This window comes from Glandiceps talaboti, chromosome 18 (assembly GCF_964340395.1).
Source record: "Glandiceps talaboti chromosome 18, keGlaTala1.1, whole genome shotgun sequence".
In the NCBI taxonomy this organism is placed as follows: domain Eukaryota; kingdom Metazoa; phylum Hemichordata; class Enteropneusta; family Spengelidae; genus Glandiceps; species Glandiceps talaboti.
Genome location: NC_135566.1, coordinates 18,356,285 through 18,371,804, shown reverse-complemented (window position 1 = coordinate 18,371,804; position 15,520 = coordinate 18,356,285). Strand labels below are relative to the sequence as shown.

The window sequence follows — 15,520 nt, the reverse complement described above, 5'->3', positions numbered from 1 at the left end:
ATATAGTACAGGAATTAGTGTAGAATGTGCCTCAGAAGTAAACTGTTAAAACATTTGCTGTTATTTTGCTCAAGAAATCTCAAACCTATTTTCATTTTGAACCATGGAAAAAGAATGAATGAGACGTCTCCATATGCATTCTTTGTAAAAATAAAGGACAAAATGATACAAAAAATATAAGTCATTTTAGAATCCAATATGGCTGCCATCTTCTGTGCTATCTCTATGGGAAAATAACAGATTTGTCAATTTCCTTGAAAAGAAGACGATGAACCCCAAATTGATCTTATCAATTAAAAATGACCAGGAACAAGCTATTATATGACAAAGTTTGGAAGGATTTTTAAGAATTTTGATTTTCTGAGGGGCATTCTACCTTAAGTTTATATTTAGGATTTTCCATTTGATTCAGCTCCTCAGTGCTGTAGATGTAGAAGGTAGTGATTCAGAAAACCTGGCCCCATGGTACTAGGCTCCTTACTCTAACAGACGATATATCCCAAAGGTACGATAGCTAGGTGTGGTGTTTTGGTGCAAAATGTAGCTACTGGGAGAAAGTTCTGCAAACAGGGTTTCAAACTTTGAAGTGATTCTTTGCAAACTTTGCAGATGCTGCATGGATGTTAGATTACCACATTGTGCCTTGAAAATAGTAATCTTTCAAACATTTGCTGTTTCTTCTTTCAAGAAAACTCAAACTCAATCTCAGGAAAAGAAATCTGGAACTAGATGTTTGAAAAGAGATCAAAATTAAGACATTTTAGAATCCAATATGGCCGCCAAGTACATTGTTTGTCGTTATTAGCCTTGTCAACACTCAACAACATTCCTAATGTTTTGTTACTGCAGAGTATGATGATATACCACTAGGCAATTGATTTACGAGTCCCTCAGGACCCAAGGCTGTAGTGCTAAATACAGTATTAGAATCGGGTTACGTAAATGTCAACATGTCACTGACCTTTGTGTCACATGTGTCACCAATATCATGGTCCCAGTCAGTTGTGTTTATAGTTTTCCAAGAATAGCAACAAAGACAATCATTTGCTAATATTACATGTCCATGATGGCAGAATGTTTTCATTTTATGACCTTATCTGGGATGGATGAACTGGGCCGAGGACACAACCTCGCAATTGCAAAATCATTGTTACAAGTCATGAAATTAATATAATGTTGTATTTTCATGCATATTTTGTTGTTGCTTTTGTTCTTTCAAATTCAGCTTTATGATCACATAAAGGGTTATTTATAATATCAAAATTCTTTACCTCGCTGTACTTCCTATTTACGTCAACTGACAACATGTAGTACACAGACACCATCAAACCATACTGATTTCTGCACTTGTCCCTTAAAAGATGAAAACACTGTCATGATGAGACAGAGACATCACCCACTGTGTCAGTGACAAAGATTTACATCATTCTGTTTTGTCCATGTAGATGGGTTACTGACAATTATATTATACCAGTATATTGATGGTGGAAATCGAGGGATCTGATTGGTCTAGACATCGAACTAGCGCGTCTAAAACGAGTGATAATGCACTGCTGGTACGATAATGCACTGCTGGCACGCGTCCAAATTTTGTTCGTCTACGAGCATTGAGTTGTAGTCCGCCGTGATACTGATAGTGAACTCTTCGAATTGTCAGAGGAGGATTTTCTCTCAATGAGACAATATTTTATGAGAAATTATGAAGGAAATTTCGAAAGCAACCCAGTCATCGCGTATTTGTTCAAATCATCGCCTTCTACATGTACTAAGATCAAGGCGCTAGGCATGCACGAGATCGGTCGCGGTCCCAGCCTCGGCGCGGCTGGAGTGGAAACATTGGTGAGCTGTCCTGTCCTGTCATAAAAATGAAGCAAGTGAAAGAGGTTACACTGGTCGACTTACCATTAATCTAAATAGAAATTTGTCTGGGATCCTGTCCTAGAGTATCAGTCATCAATCCGAGAGGGAAATCCTCAAACCGGAAAATCTACTGACGTAACTTCCAGTAATATAAATACATTGTAAATATCAACCTGCCGCCATGCCTATCGTCTCACTTCACCGAGTCGCGTATTCGGCCGGGAACGATCGAAGCACGCTGTATCTAATAAACCACTTCAAGTTTATACCTTGAGTCAAACAGGTTGTTTATTCATCACTGTGCACTTTTAATGAGCCGATCAATGTACAGATTATCCCTAGAAACGACGAGCAGATAAAATAAATCCAGTCGCTGCACGACGTTCACATTAAGGCCAAGATCAGCTGTCTTGAAAAGCAGCGTTATTGTTATGCAAATTAGACACAGAGGCGCATATGAAACGAGGAAACGTTAGTTCTTATCTTGTTTCCGATATTTTCAATATACTGGTATAATATAATAGCGATAAACCACCCCCTGGGGAAGGTATACCACTCGGTTTTGACCAGTGAACTCAATATATGCACTCGCTATCGCTCGTGCATATATTTCGTTCACTGGTCAAAACCTCTTGGTATACCATCCCCAGGGGGTGGTTTATTGCTTAAGTAGAACATCTTTCGTTTTGATACAATATTCACAAGCAGGGAAGCTTCGTAGTTCATGCACTGTAACATTAAAGCTCAACTCCCGAAGTACTTTATGATTATGATCAAATACATCATACATGTCCCATTTCACATGTATTCCAAACCACCATCACCTGAAAGAAGTAAGACATGCAACATTAAAAATTAAAGATTCAATGTAATTTACTACAATTCTCGGAAAAACAGCGATGCATTTAATTGCTTGAATGAGGCACTTAGGAATGAGACAAGGTTCAAGCAAAGACATACAATGTACTACTGTGTTATCTATAGCAACTGACGTCGGCTGACAAGCTAGCGCTGTGACAGAGAAATTGTTTTTTAGCTGTGTGGATAAATGGACAAGTAATGAGTCACTCAGGACCATTAGGCTGTAGTGAATTTATTGGAATCTTATCAGAGAACCTGATTGCGTAAAGTTCTACATGTCGTTAATCATCACATGTGTGTCTTTGATATCATGACCACAATAAGTTGTATTTATAATTTTGTCAAAGCGTAAGCACCTGGATCCCATAACTCTGTTTACTGGTCTAAGAACCCAACAGATGACAATAGCGTGACCATAAAGCTGTAAATTCAATAACACATCTGCTGGAAAACATGTACATTAATCTACTCTGTCACTAGAAATGCAACATCTGTCAGTTGTACATTTGAAGTGAATTTCAGTGTTTCAAGAAGAAAATAGTCTAAGAACAGTCCACACTCTGTAAATTTCCAGTTGTATTTAAGAACATTAACCTTTCATTTTTTATTTTGTTTTTCAAAATTTGTATCATATACCACACTCTCTGGTAGTGTGTGTATCATAATAAAGATTGATTGGTTGATTGATTGAGTAAGTCCCACAGATGCAAACTAACAAAAGCACCATGTCAACCTACATCAGATGTACCAGTTGTTGTTGCTGTTGTCTGGACCTAATTAGACTTTGTACAAAGTCAGTCCATCCAGTAAATCGCATCTGTGTTTTTTCCTGAGTTTTTAGTGTGTGTATTGTAAGAAAGATTGATTGATTGATTAAGACCCACAGATACAAACTAACAAAAGCACTATGTCAACCTACATCAGAGGTACCAGTTGTTGTCTGGACCTACTCTGACTTTGTGCAAAGTTAGTTCATTCAGTGAAATGCAACTGTGTTTTTTCATGAGTTTTATCTAGTAAGTTCTCACACAAACAAATGTCATCAATATTTGTGCTGCAGCTCAAATGTGGTACTAGATAAAACACTTCTGAATCACTGTTGTAAAAAAACTCACTAGACGAAAAAAATAAAATGATTTATGTGTTTCTGTGTTTTTCTCCTAGGAGTTTGCAAACCCAAACGTTGATTTGTCAGGTAGCCCACCTATCAATCAGGTGTGTTTTAAAACAAATTAATGAATTTTTAGATATCTTTGCTATATGCTGGAGTCCTCAGTTTTGGTTATTTTTCTGCTGTTAGTGTTATGCTAAATTTTCATTTTTCTAATTCCTCATTTATGATACATTTTGAGGAAAAATCATTGACAGTCACTCATCTTTGCAAACATCATAATTAAAGCGTAAAGCTGCAATGTTTTTTGAAACTGCTTTGTGAGATATAATGACTTACTTGTTATATTGTACACCCTCAACAGTCACAGCTAAAAATCCACATACCTGTTTCAGGATTGACATGCAGCAGGTATGCAACAGGGCTGAAACAGGCCTGATGGAACTGGCATGCCACATGCCTGACGAGAGGCCTATCACAGGTCTGACGGCCAGGCCTGCCATATGCTTGTCAGATCAGGCCTGTCACATCCCTGACTCATCAGACCTGTCACATACCTGTCAGCTCAGGTCTGCCACATGCCTGTCAGATCAGGTCTGCCACATCCCTGACCTATCAAGCTTGCCACAACCCTGACCCATTAAACTTGCCACATGCTTGAATCCATTTCCTTGCACATGCCCTGACGGTCATGCCTGTACCAGGCCTGTCACAATCCTGATTCAGACTTGATAAATTTTAGCTGTTGTATTTAGTCACTTGTGAGTAAATGCATTTTTGCAGCTGTACACATAATATGGTAAAATAACTCCATCAAATTGATTATTGGGTCTGCACCCAAAATCAGTCCCTATGTGATCACAGATTCAATCTGTTACAGTTGACCCCTAAATAATTTGTACAATGTCTAATTATCAGTATTTTAACAATTTTCAGTGAATGTATTATTTGAAATGTCAGATTGAAAAAGTAATAAGCTAGTGCAGTAACTGTTATTGGAGTATTTAGAGACAGTTTTGTTATATAATGTTATATAACTTTGTTATATGATGACTTAGTCTCCTATTGTACATCCTGCCCATACTGAATCACCTATAGGCAAACTTATGCATTTAGCTTTTCACATTATGCAATGGCATAGACATGATAAGCAATGGTAGGGGAGTAAGGTTCCTTCATGTAAATTTAAAAAATAACACTTTTATTGTCATGCTGTCGCTTATAATAGTAACAGATAACTCAGATGAAAAATTTAAAACAATTGTCATCTGTTAATTTCTCTCATCTATTAAAACTTGTGGTAAGGAAGTACATTGTGTACAGTATATATATACATATATACATGTGTATATATATATGTGTGTGTGTGTGTGTGTTACAACACTGCTGTAAATAGTGTATGGCATAATAACAGTATAGCATTAGCTGATAATATATTATTTAAAGAACCAACTGGACAGTGAATTGTAAAGTCACTTTTGAACGATGAGTTTTGACTGATTTCAGTGTTTTGGGATCTGTCTTCCATGCAGTGAAATTTATTATGAAGTCTTAATGTGAAATATATATATATATATATATATATATATATATATATATATATATATATATATATATATATATATATATATATATATATATATATATATATATATATATATATATATTAAAAAATTTAAGAATTATATACAGATACATAAACATAATACACTTAACATTAAGATTTTATAATGAACTGCATGATTGAGTCTGTATATATATTATATAAATAAAATATAAATGATAAGGTAATCTTTATATATAAAGCAAGATAGTAAGATTTTTATTTAAGATTAACAGTTAAAAGTACTGATAATAATTATGTAATGAAATTTACATCCAAAATGTTAGGTATCTGTATTTATATATGAGTATATGTTATACATTTCATAGAATATTCCTGATTGTTATGTTTGTACATGTTGTAGGATTACCTTGATGATCGGTGTCCTGGTTTAATTTAACCTTTAATTAGTTATGTTAAAAACCAAGGTTAGTTTTATACTCTTCAAAATCAGTTGATATTTAAAAAATTACAAGTTTTGGTTGCAATTCTTTATGTTGCATCTGTGACAGTCACAGCTGATTTCTTAAGTTGCTATTGGTCAAATTGCTTCATGAATGATATAATAATTATTTGCAACTTCAAAAATGTTCATATTTAAAGGGGCAAATGTTGAGTTCATACGTTTTTGAACATAATTTTTGGTTGACATTCAAAAGGTACTCTCAATGTTCTATTTAACGAAGAAAGCTTAGCTATTATTTGCAATTGACTGAACTCAAACCTAGTATTAAGATATAACATATAAATTGATCCAGTGTTGATTTATATATATGTATACAAACCATTAAGGAAATCCCTAGAATGCAATCAACTATTCTAGCAATGCCATAAGACAATTGAAATGTCATAGAAGACATGTATCGACATTAAAATTTTACTAGAAAGGTTTAATAGTTTAATCAAGTTTTTGTTTAATTATTTTCATATTACAAACTCAGTGTGTGTCATATAATCTACATAAATACCTAGTAATGATATTCTGTACATAGTTAAGCAGGCAATCATGTTAGTGTTATGCAAGGGGTGTGACTGAGGTGTGGGTGTTAGTGTACACCTCCTTTCATATGTAGAATAACTTCCCCACCCCAACCCCACCCCTTACATATAATATAATATGCTAGGATAAGATAAAGCTTCATTGTCTCTACTTGAAATGCCTAAATTTAAAAATACCAACAAGTGCAAAAAAATACCATGTAAACAAAAACAAACCAACAGTTATAGGGAAAGCAATATGAAAACCAGAACCTGTAAATGTTCCTCTAGGTATCATAAATTACTTGGAAAAGTACTTAGTAGATACTATAAATACTAAATATATTTGTTCAAAATTTGTTCTACCTAATCCTTGTGAACAAGTTTCTTGCCATAAAAGTAAATTTTTGTGAGAAACACATGAAAGTTATCCAAAATAAGCCAATAATGGTGTCATTTGTTATAATTACTGCAGTCAGTCAAACCACTAATTTGGAGACAAGGAATTAAAAAAAAATCTACTTGTACCGTCAAATATCACCATAATGGACGAACTAGTCAATCTTTTGTTTTCTTGAAAACCAGATATGATGTCTTGGGAAGAATTCTGTAAGGTTTTGTTAAGAATCAGTGAAAGATTATGTTTATAGCTGTCTGTCCATCTGTGGTTTAAAGAAGGCAAATAATATATTTATTTCCTTTTTGAAATGTTGGCACACCATCATAATGTGTAATACACTGTGTTGTACACATTGCATAAGATGACATTACTAAATACTACCACCATCACCATGACCATAATAAGTTTAGTTTATATTATTAAGTAAAGACATGTACTAAATACCTTTATTTTCTTATCTGTTCTTCCTTCATTCACATACTAACAAACTATAAAGAATGTTGAGTACGGTATGCAGGTAGGGAACTGCTTTACTGATGCATCTGGTGCTAAAATTTCATTCTAGTGGTGGTCATGGTGGGTAGTCTCATAAGGGTTCAGAGGTCAAATAGTTCATTGCATGGATTCGCATTTCTTTTCCCATACAATTGTGTGTTTTCTGTACCTCGATATTTTGATATACATGCAGTGTAAAATGCATTCCACATCTAGACATGTCATACACTTCACTGTCACTATATCCCAGGTAATAGGCAGTAATGGGCAGTTTTCATGACACATCGAAACTTTTTGCCCCAAACCTTGCCATAATGTGACTCGCAAGAAAACCAGCTTTTATCATGCTGACCCAGAACAAAACATTTTGTTTTTCATTAGCATATCCATAAAGAAAATAGCAACTTATCAGTGACCTCCGATGTACAGTTTGCATATCTTAATAATGCAGAACTTGTGTCCGTTTATTTCAAAGTGTTGGCTGGCTGGCCATCTTTGTCATGCATCCACTTACCTCTTACATTGTAAGCTCAAGTATAAAGTGAAATTAATTTTCAGATCTGTGAAGTTTGTTGACATATATACGTACAAACACGGCTAACTAAATAAACAGTGTTATTTATGCACAGTAAAAATATAAAAAGCAAAGGAAAGCAATAGTATAACCTTGTAAGCTGTCTGTGCCATGGCAACCTGGCCACTTGACTAAAATTATGACATACTGTAGGCATGACATCGTGAAGAGTGCCTTGACAAAATTACCCCCCCCCCCCCCCCACCTCACTTTGCCCCCACCCAACCCTTTCAGTATCAGCCAAATGGGTTTGGATTCATTAGTTCACTTTTTCATTAAAACATCTGTTGCTCTGATAACATCAAAATAGTATATCTATTTACCATTGTGTAATATATTCTCTTACAGGCATTATACAACAGCACATCCAAAGTAGATGGAACAACAGGTGCATCATCTGACTCATAATACGTTACCATGACTGCAATAAGAGACTAGACGTGATGAAGACATATCAAAATTGTGACATATATGGCAACATATAGGAAGAACAACATCACGAGAATTCTGACAAGTGTATTTTTGTTTCAAATACTTTCCATTGCCTCTACAGATCTTGCCATCAGGGGGATTACACCTAGGAGACCAATTAATTCCAAAGTTCTTAAAATCTCTCCAAACTTTACTCTGCTTGTTCCTCACCCTTTTGAAATAATAGAAAGATTGATATAATAGAAATTTTGGGTTCTCATTGTCTTGTTTTCAAGGAAATTTATAATCTGTTATTATACACATACATAATTCAGTGGACATATTGTATTATAAAATGGCTTCATTTTAATATTAATTTGACCTCTAAGTCGAAATTTGTATTGTATCAAAACAACCTGATTTATCTTTCTTTTTTCTCTTGATTTTCAATGAGAATGGGTTCGAGCTTTCTTGAAAAAAGTAACAGTAGAGTTTGAGATTTTTATTTCAGAGGTTTGTACTGTGTGAAAGTGTGCACATTTCAAAAGGAGATCACAACATAGATCATTATTCAATAGTATTAATTCCAGGTCCAACTACTTATTTGCATAAAATATTTCAATGTTTAAGGTTAGCCTTGAAGAAATTCTGATTTGAAATCTTTTTTATGTTGATTTCTATAAAAGTGCCTTATTCTATCATAATGTTTGACTATTTAATATTTAGACATTATGTAAAAAAAAAATCATAAAAATGTATGATGAAAAGATATGCTGATCTTATGCAAAAATGTTATATTGATGATGGATATATGTTCAATAAACCAAATTGAACTTGAGAAAAAAGGTTAGGAACATAAAATATTTACAATGTATGATTGGTTGACTTTTGAATTTAATTCTTCAAAGAATGATATGGGTGGGAATATCTTTACATAAATAACGTAAGCTGTGTGATATATACTACATTGGGCTCTGTCCATGTGAGCGTGTGTCCATGCATCTGTGTCCATCTGGATCTCTGAAATGTATGAATTAATTTCAATCAAACATAGCAGAAATGTCAGAGACTGTAGTGTGAATATGCACATCACTTTGATCTTTTGTTCTATGCGATAATGGCTGAATTGTGATCATAGTTGTTGTAAAAAATTCACATTTTGTCCACTAACTATCAAGCTCATTTGTGTATCTCCACCTATATTATCCATGATTAGCTTCCTAATGAGACATTTGACCTTGAACTCTAATTTCAAGCAAAATTTCAATGTATTCTTCTGACATGCATGCCTCAATCAAACTTGGCACAACTGTCAGATACTGTACTCCAATTATGTACATCACTTTATTTCATGACCTTTGCAAAAATGACTGACTATGGAAAAATATGAATAAGTTGAAACGTTGGGAGTATGTCTTTGACGAAGACTTGTTTACATCCAAATTATCTACTTATTGAAGTAGATAAAAGTAAGTGAAAATATTGCAGTGAAGAAAACAAAAGTTATAATATTTTCATTTTCTCGCTATTGTTACAAACATGTGCAATAAAAAGTGGTCCGAAAATGGGTAATAAAAGTGTATAGTCTTTCTGACTGCTGATGTTTCATTTTGCTGTTAAACTGTACACACTTCGTTAATTTTTGATACAAGGACCAATGCATGGAAAAAATGGTACTATTGTCAGATATATTCAGAGGAAATGTCATAGATCCCAAAGTGATCATTTAGTGTTGATTTATAATATATGGATAGATATTGTAAAATATTTCTTTACTACAGTACTTGCCCAGTACTAATCATTCTGATAATTAGACGACAGAGGAGTTTGCAGGCCAATGAAGAAATATATTATTAACTCTGAATCAGAATCTACATATTCAAACAACTGTATATAAATTCATCCAATGGAGGAGAAAACTCCATTTTCAGTGATAAAATTAACCATACATAAATTATCATTTTTGACACGCTTGCTGCACCCTGTGATAATACTCAGTGCCTGCTCAGTCAATTTTTTGGACAAAAATCACCAATTAGGGGAAATTTCTTTCCTTAAAGTGGCCATATGGATGAGAATTTGGTATTTATTTTGGATTTTTATTTGATAAAACAGCTTCACTATGTTTTTCTACTTGAAAAAATAATGTGAAATAACATACACTAAGTCCATGTTCACATCTCAATAAACAGCAAAACATTAAACAATGTGTAAAATGTTTGTTATTGTACGTACAATAACAAACTTTTTACACTTTTTGCATCTTTTTGCAATGTATTGAGTTATGAACATGGACTTGGTATATGTTCTTTCGCATTATTTTTTCAAGTAGAAAAACATAGTGAAGCTGTTTTATCAAATAAAAATCCAAAATAAATACCAAATTCTCATCCATATGGCCACTTTAATGTTTAGGTTAGCAAATAGTCAACATACCAAAATTAATTACCATAATTAATTTTGCATATTACAGGTATGGCCTACTGACAAACTAGTGGCATGAATTTACAAAGATAATAGTTGCAATTCTTAAAATGTATTTTGTTGAGGAAGAAATCCACAAAGTATACAATATACTACTTAGTGTATACTTTATGAACGGTTTTCTTTCTTAAACACAGTAATTTATGCAAAATAACACGCACAGAGAGATGCATGTGTTTGCATATATTAATTGATCATTTGCATATGTCTAGTTCTGTAATGTATATAATAGTTAACATAACCTCCCCATAAGAAACAGAAACTTGAAAAAAGTATCTCCAAACTTCAATATATTAGGAATATAAAGTTATTAAAGCAAGCATGTCAATCAGTAGGTTTGTATGACAAGTACTATGTAAATTATTTTGGGGGAATTATATATATTTCGGATTTGATACTATATGTGGTTCAAAGTAAATAAATGAGAAAGGTATTGTTTATAAACAAGAATATCAGATGCTTTGTGTTTTTAATGTATGTATGTATGTATGTATGTATGTATGTATGTATGTATGTATGTGTCTGTATGTATGTATGTATGTATGTATGTATGTGTGCATGTATGTATGTATGTGTGTGCATGTATGTATGTATGTATTTATGTATGTATGTATATGTGTGTGTGTATGTATGTATGTATGTATGTATGTATGTACGTATGTATGTATGTAATAAATGCTGTCCAGGTAAATACACGCCGACCACATGAGGCGTGTATGGCCCGGGTGGCATTTATCTTGTACCCCGGCTACTTAGTAACTTAGTCCTTGATGACATATTCTTCCCAGAGAGAAGTTCATATACACTCGTCGTCTATGTTTTGATTTTCCATAAGAAACCCTGACGCCTACGCGACGTCCAAATGAAGCCGACACGTGCCATCGACCGGGATACGCGCCTGTGTCAACATTCAATGAAACACACATACACCGTAACCTTGTGACGATAATAGCAATTACATTACGTTGTAGATATTGAAACCAGTTACTAAGTCACCTCTGATATCAGGTGAAATGCTAGACAGAAATGTCTATACTCTCTTCCGGTCGTACTTTACAGCCCATTTCATTATGTCAGCCAATCAGAGACAGTCTTTCCCAATTAACTACAATTATAGAGACACCGTCATCATATTTAAACACAAATACTATTATGTAGTAAGCCATCGATTTATTCATGATAGCATATTTTGGTAATTTTAATCGTGTCTGCTTCCGCTTTGTAACTGTATAAAACAGTACTTTGCATTATCTGCCGTGGTTCTTTCGATATAGTTACGTTCAGTTTTATTCGCATCAATTTGGTACTACCCAGACGCGACGTGTAAGGTGAGTGTCTTTTAGTTGTTCAATGCATATGCAAGCAAAACATACTTAGCAGTAACGGAGCCTGCGATGGGGGGGGGGGGGGGGGGGGGGGGCAGCTGCCCCCCCCCCCCCCCAGATTTTTAGGGGAAAATGCAACTTTTCGAATACATAACGTTGTTATTAAAATCGTTATTTACGTGACAATTCCTAACACGCGCGATTTGATTTGATGGTTCACTAATAAAGTCAAAAGTGACTGTGCTTACATTGGCTCCTAACTAATATTTCTTGCTATAAAATATTGTACGCTGCGCCACGCTGACTTAACTTTGAATAAAAATGTGTCCAGTTAAAAATTGTAACTTTTAGTGCGGGGGCATATGGCAGATTTTTGGGTTTCGTGTGAAATTCATGTTAATTTTTGCCAACATATCTCATTGTGTTCCCCATCATCTGAACAATTAAAGATATATATGTTGGCAATTAGTATTTCAATATTAAGGGTAATTTTTGCAGCTATTTCATAAATGATGTAAAATCATGGTTTTTCTGTATATTGATGGCACATTCTTCCAAAAATGTACGCCAACCATGAATTATTTCAGTTACTATGAATACTCTGGTTGGTTTTTATCTTTTAAAGCACTAGTAAGTCCAAACCTTGACTATGCTTCCCCAGTGTCTTCCCCACATATGTACGAGTAGGGATATTGCATTTTTGGAAAAAGTGCAGCGTCGGTTCACCAGGATGATTTTGCAGCTTGGTGGCTTGAATTATGAGGACAGTTACGCATTTTGAAACTGACAACTTTAGAAACTAGATGAATTAGAGCTGATTTGCTGGAAGTGTATAAACTTTTTCCATTTACATATTCTCCTTGATCCAGTTGTATTTATTAAAGTATCTACTTCGACAACAAGGGGACATAGATTGAAATGATTTAAGTACAGATTCGGATTGGATATACCTAAATATTGTTTTCAGTCAACATGTTGTAAACTTTTCGAACAGTTTACCAGAAAGGATTACTGTTATTAATACACCGATTAAATCATTGTAATTACTTAGTAATTATTTTAATCCAGATTGGATATACGTAAATATTTTCCAGTCAATATGTCGTAGACATTTGGAACAGTTTACCAGGGTTATTGTGACTACATCAATTAATCATTTTAAAGTGTGTATTGATAACACCTCAGAACAGTAAGGGGTCTATAAAAGCCTCAGTGGCTTCCTTTCCCATGTACATTCATGGGTACATACATGGTAAAAAAAATAAAGTCACTCATTTATTGCATAGAACAACCCTTGCCAAATTATATGTCCTTTTGACCAATTTCGGCGTATTGGTGTGGCTTGTTATCAAGTATACATACATACATACATTAAAAATACTCCTTTTCAGATCTGGCATCTGGTTTTAATACGTATGTACACATGTAGTATTGAATCCTGGACCGGTACATTCTACACAGAATATAGAGTCCAAGTTTAGGTCTACACAAAACTTGACGTTTTACCTCTCAATATTAGCATACGAGTTACATAAATTGGACCTCCTGCAAATATTAGATAGAAAAGAAACGTCACTCAGTAAAACACCTTCAGAAACCTTCAGAATGTTTTACCCCCACTTTTGACAATTGAGATACTTTCTAGAGCAATGGAAATAGTCAATACGGCAGCTACTTTAGAACGTTTTTGTTATTTGTTCCGTATTTAGTTCTCCCTTTATGTTCTGTAGAAATATGTTAAAAAGTAAATGAATCGTTATTAAGGGCATGTCATGAGTGCTCATTAATTTCCCACTTTGCAATGGTATCAAAATGAGATAGACGTAATCATCAAGTTGGCATGTGACTACTTATTCCCAGCAATGAAGGTTATTTGTGTGTGAGAATTACCAAAAGATGTAGAAGGGTACATTCCATATTGTTTACGTTGAGGATTTGAATGTCAGAGATTTTCTTTGAGTACTAAAAACGTGGAATGATAGCTAACAATGCAATAAAATTTGATTTAAGATACTATTTTCAGGTGGGTTGGTGGTTGGGGTTGGGTGGTACATTAAAATTTGTCTCTGCTGTTACTTTCAACCTTCATGATAGTCTATCAGCGAGCCCACGGATGTTCTTCCGATAAAATACGACACACAGCCGAACAACGCTATCGAGGATGGAACATCCGAACAGCCCTCACATGCGAACTTCGTTCGCTTATAGTTATAGCATCGAAAGAAAGCCCGAACGTCTAGCAGCAAGACTACCTTCATGACTGACCAAGAGGAAGTTCGTTGCGTAATCGAATGTAAGAGTGTCTTCGCGCTGAATAACTAAACTTAATACATTTATGTATATATTCATATTGTTCCTTTGAAATATTATGAAAGATATTCTTCAGATACTGAATTTATCATCTTTATTTTATACTACATTGTCCTTTATTCCGTTTTATTTTAGAATTTCGAGGAAATAATGTAATCAAACGTCTATTCATCTTGTTCCCTTGAATTGACACAGACAATTGACAACCAATTATACTAGTAGAAACGGACAATGCATACGACATAATGGCCGGGCGTGAGTGAGAGAATAGACAGATTAAAAATAATTGGGTCTATTCACTCGAATACATAACTTTGTATAGTAACGATTCAATTGATGCTATGCTATTGAGCAACAATATGTTTATATCAGATGTAAACTGAATGCCTTCAGTAAAGGCAAAAATTTAGATTGCTGTTCCTTCACGCCTTCTCGAAAGAAAAATTCTGCGCTACCAAACATGATATTCCATATCAAATAGTAACAACATCAATAAATAAAACGTAGCTTTGGAACTTATTATTCATATCCTCTTCTGTAAAAGTTGGGTTTGGTGTATTTTCAACCCGCTGTAACTTTCACTAGAGTCCACCATTTTAGTTCACTATACGAACAGTCATATTTGACCATGTCTTTCCACCGGGGTAAATCTTTAGCAGAGGGGGTGTAAATGTGTTGAGTATGAGACGAAGTGACACCTTAGACTTAATTCACCCCCGGTGACCTCTCCCCTGGGGTTGTGAAGTCAAAAGTGTCACTTTGTCTCATACTACCCCTTGACAGAGATGGTAGTTTAATATATATGTGGGTCACAGGTAGGGTAAAGGTTGGGTAAAGGTGGGTAAACTTGACTTTTCGTACAGTAAACCTCAACTGAATCTCTTCTTTCGTGCCAGTAAATCAGTTTAATACTAGACAATAAATTTTGAGAGAAAAAATCAGGTCTACCAATCAAGTAGTTGTTTTGTCAACTATTTTTGTCCTTTAAAATTTTATCCACTTGCCTAACCATCCCTGTTGTTATCTTTGCAATATATATCCCCATTTGGAAGTTGCTATGGGTGCGGCCTTTTTGTATGTTTATCCACATATGGCCCTTAATTCTATT

The 15,520-nt window shown here is 34.4% G+C and overlaps 1 protein-coding gene across 3 annotated transcripts in view; it reads left to right on the top strand.

The window, feature by feature from the left end:
* LOC144449014 (P2X purinoceptor 4-like) overlaps positions 1-10,369 on the top strand; it is a 30,919-nt gene extending 20,550 nt beyond the window's left edge. The window contains exons 11-12 of one of the 3 annotated variants that reach the window (XM_078139410.1): positions 3,886-3,936; positions 8,231-10,369. In XM_078139410.1, coding sequence (XP_077995536.1) covers positions 3,886-3,936; positions 8,231-8,290 — 111 coding nt within the window. In that variant the 3' untranslated portion in view covers positions 8,291-10,369. Of the gene's footprint in view, positions 1-412; positions 506-3,885; positions 3,937-8,230 lie in introns of all 3 variants that reach the window. The other 2 variants (XM_078139413.1, XM_078139411.1) reach the window with 2 other exon arrangements.
* The last annotated feature ends 5,151 nt before the right edge of the window (positions 10,370-15,520 follow it).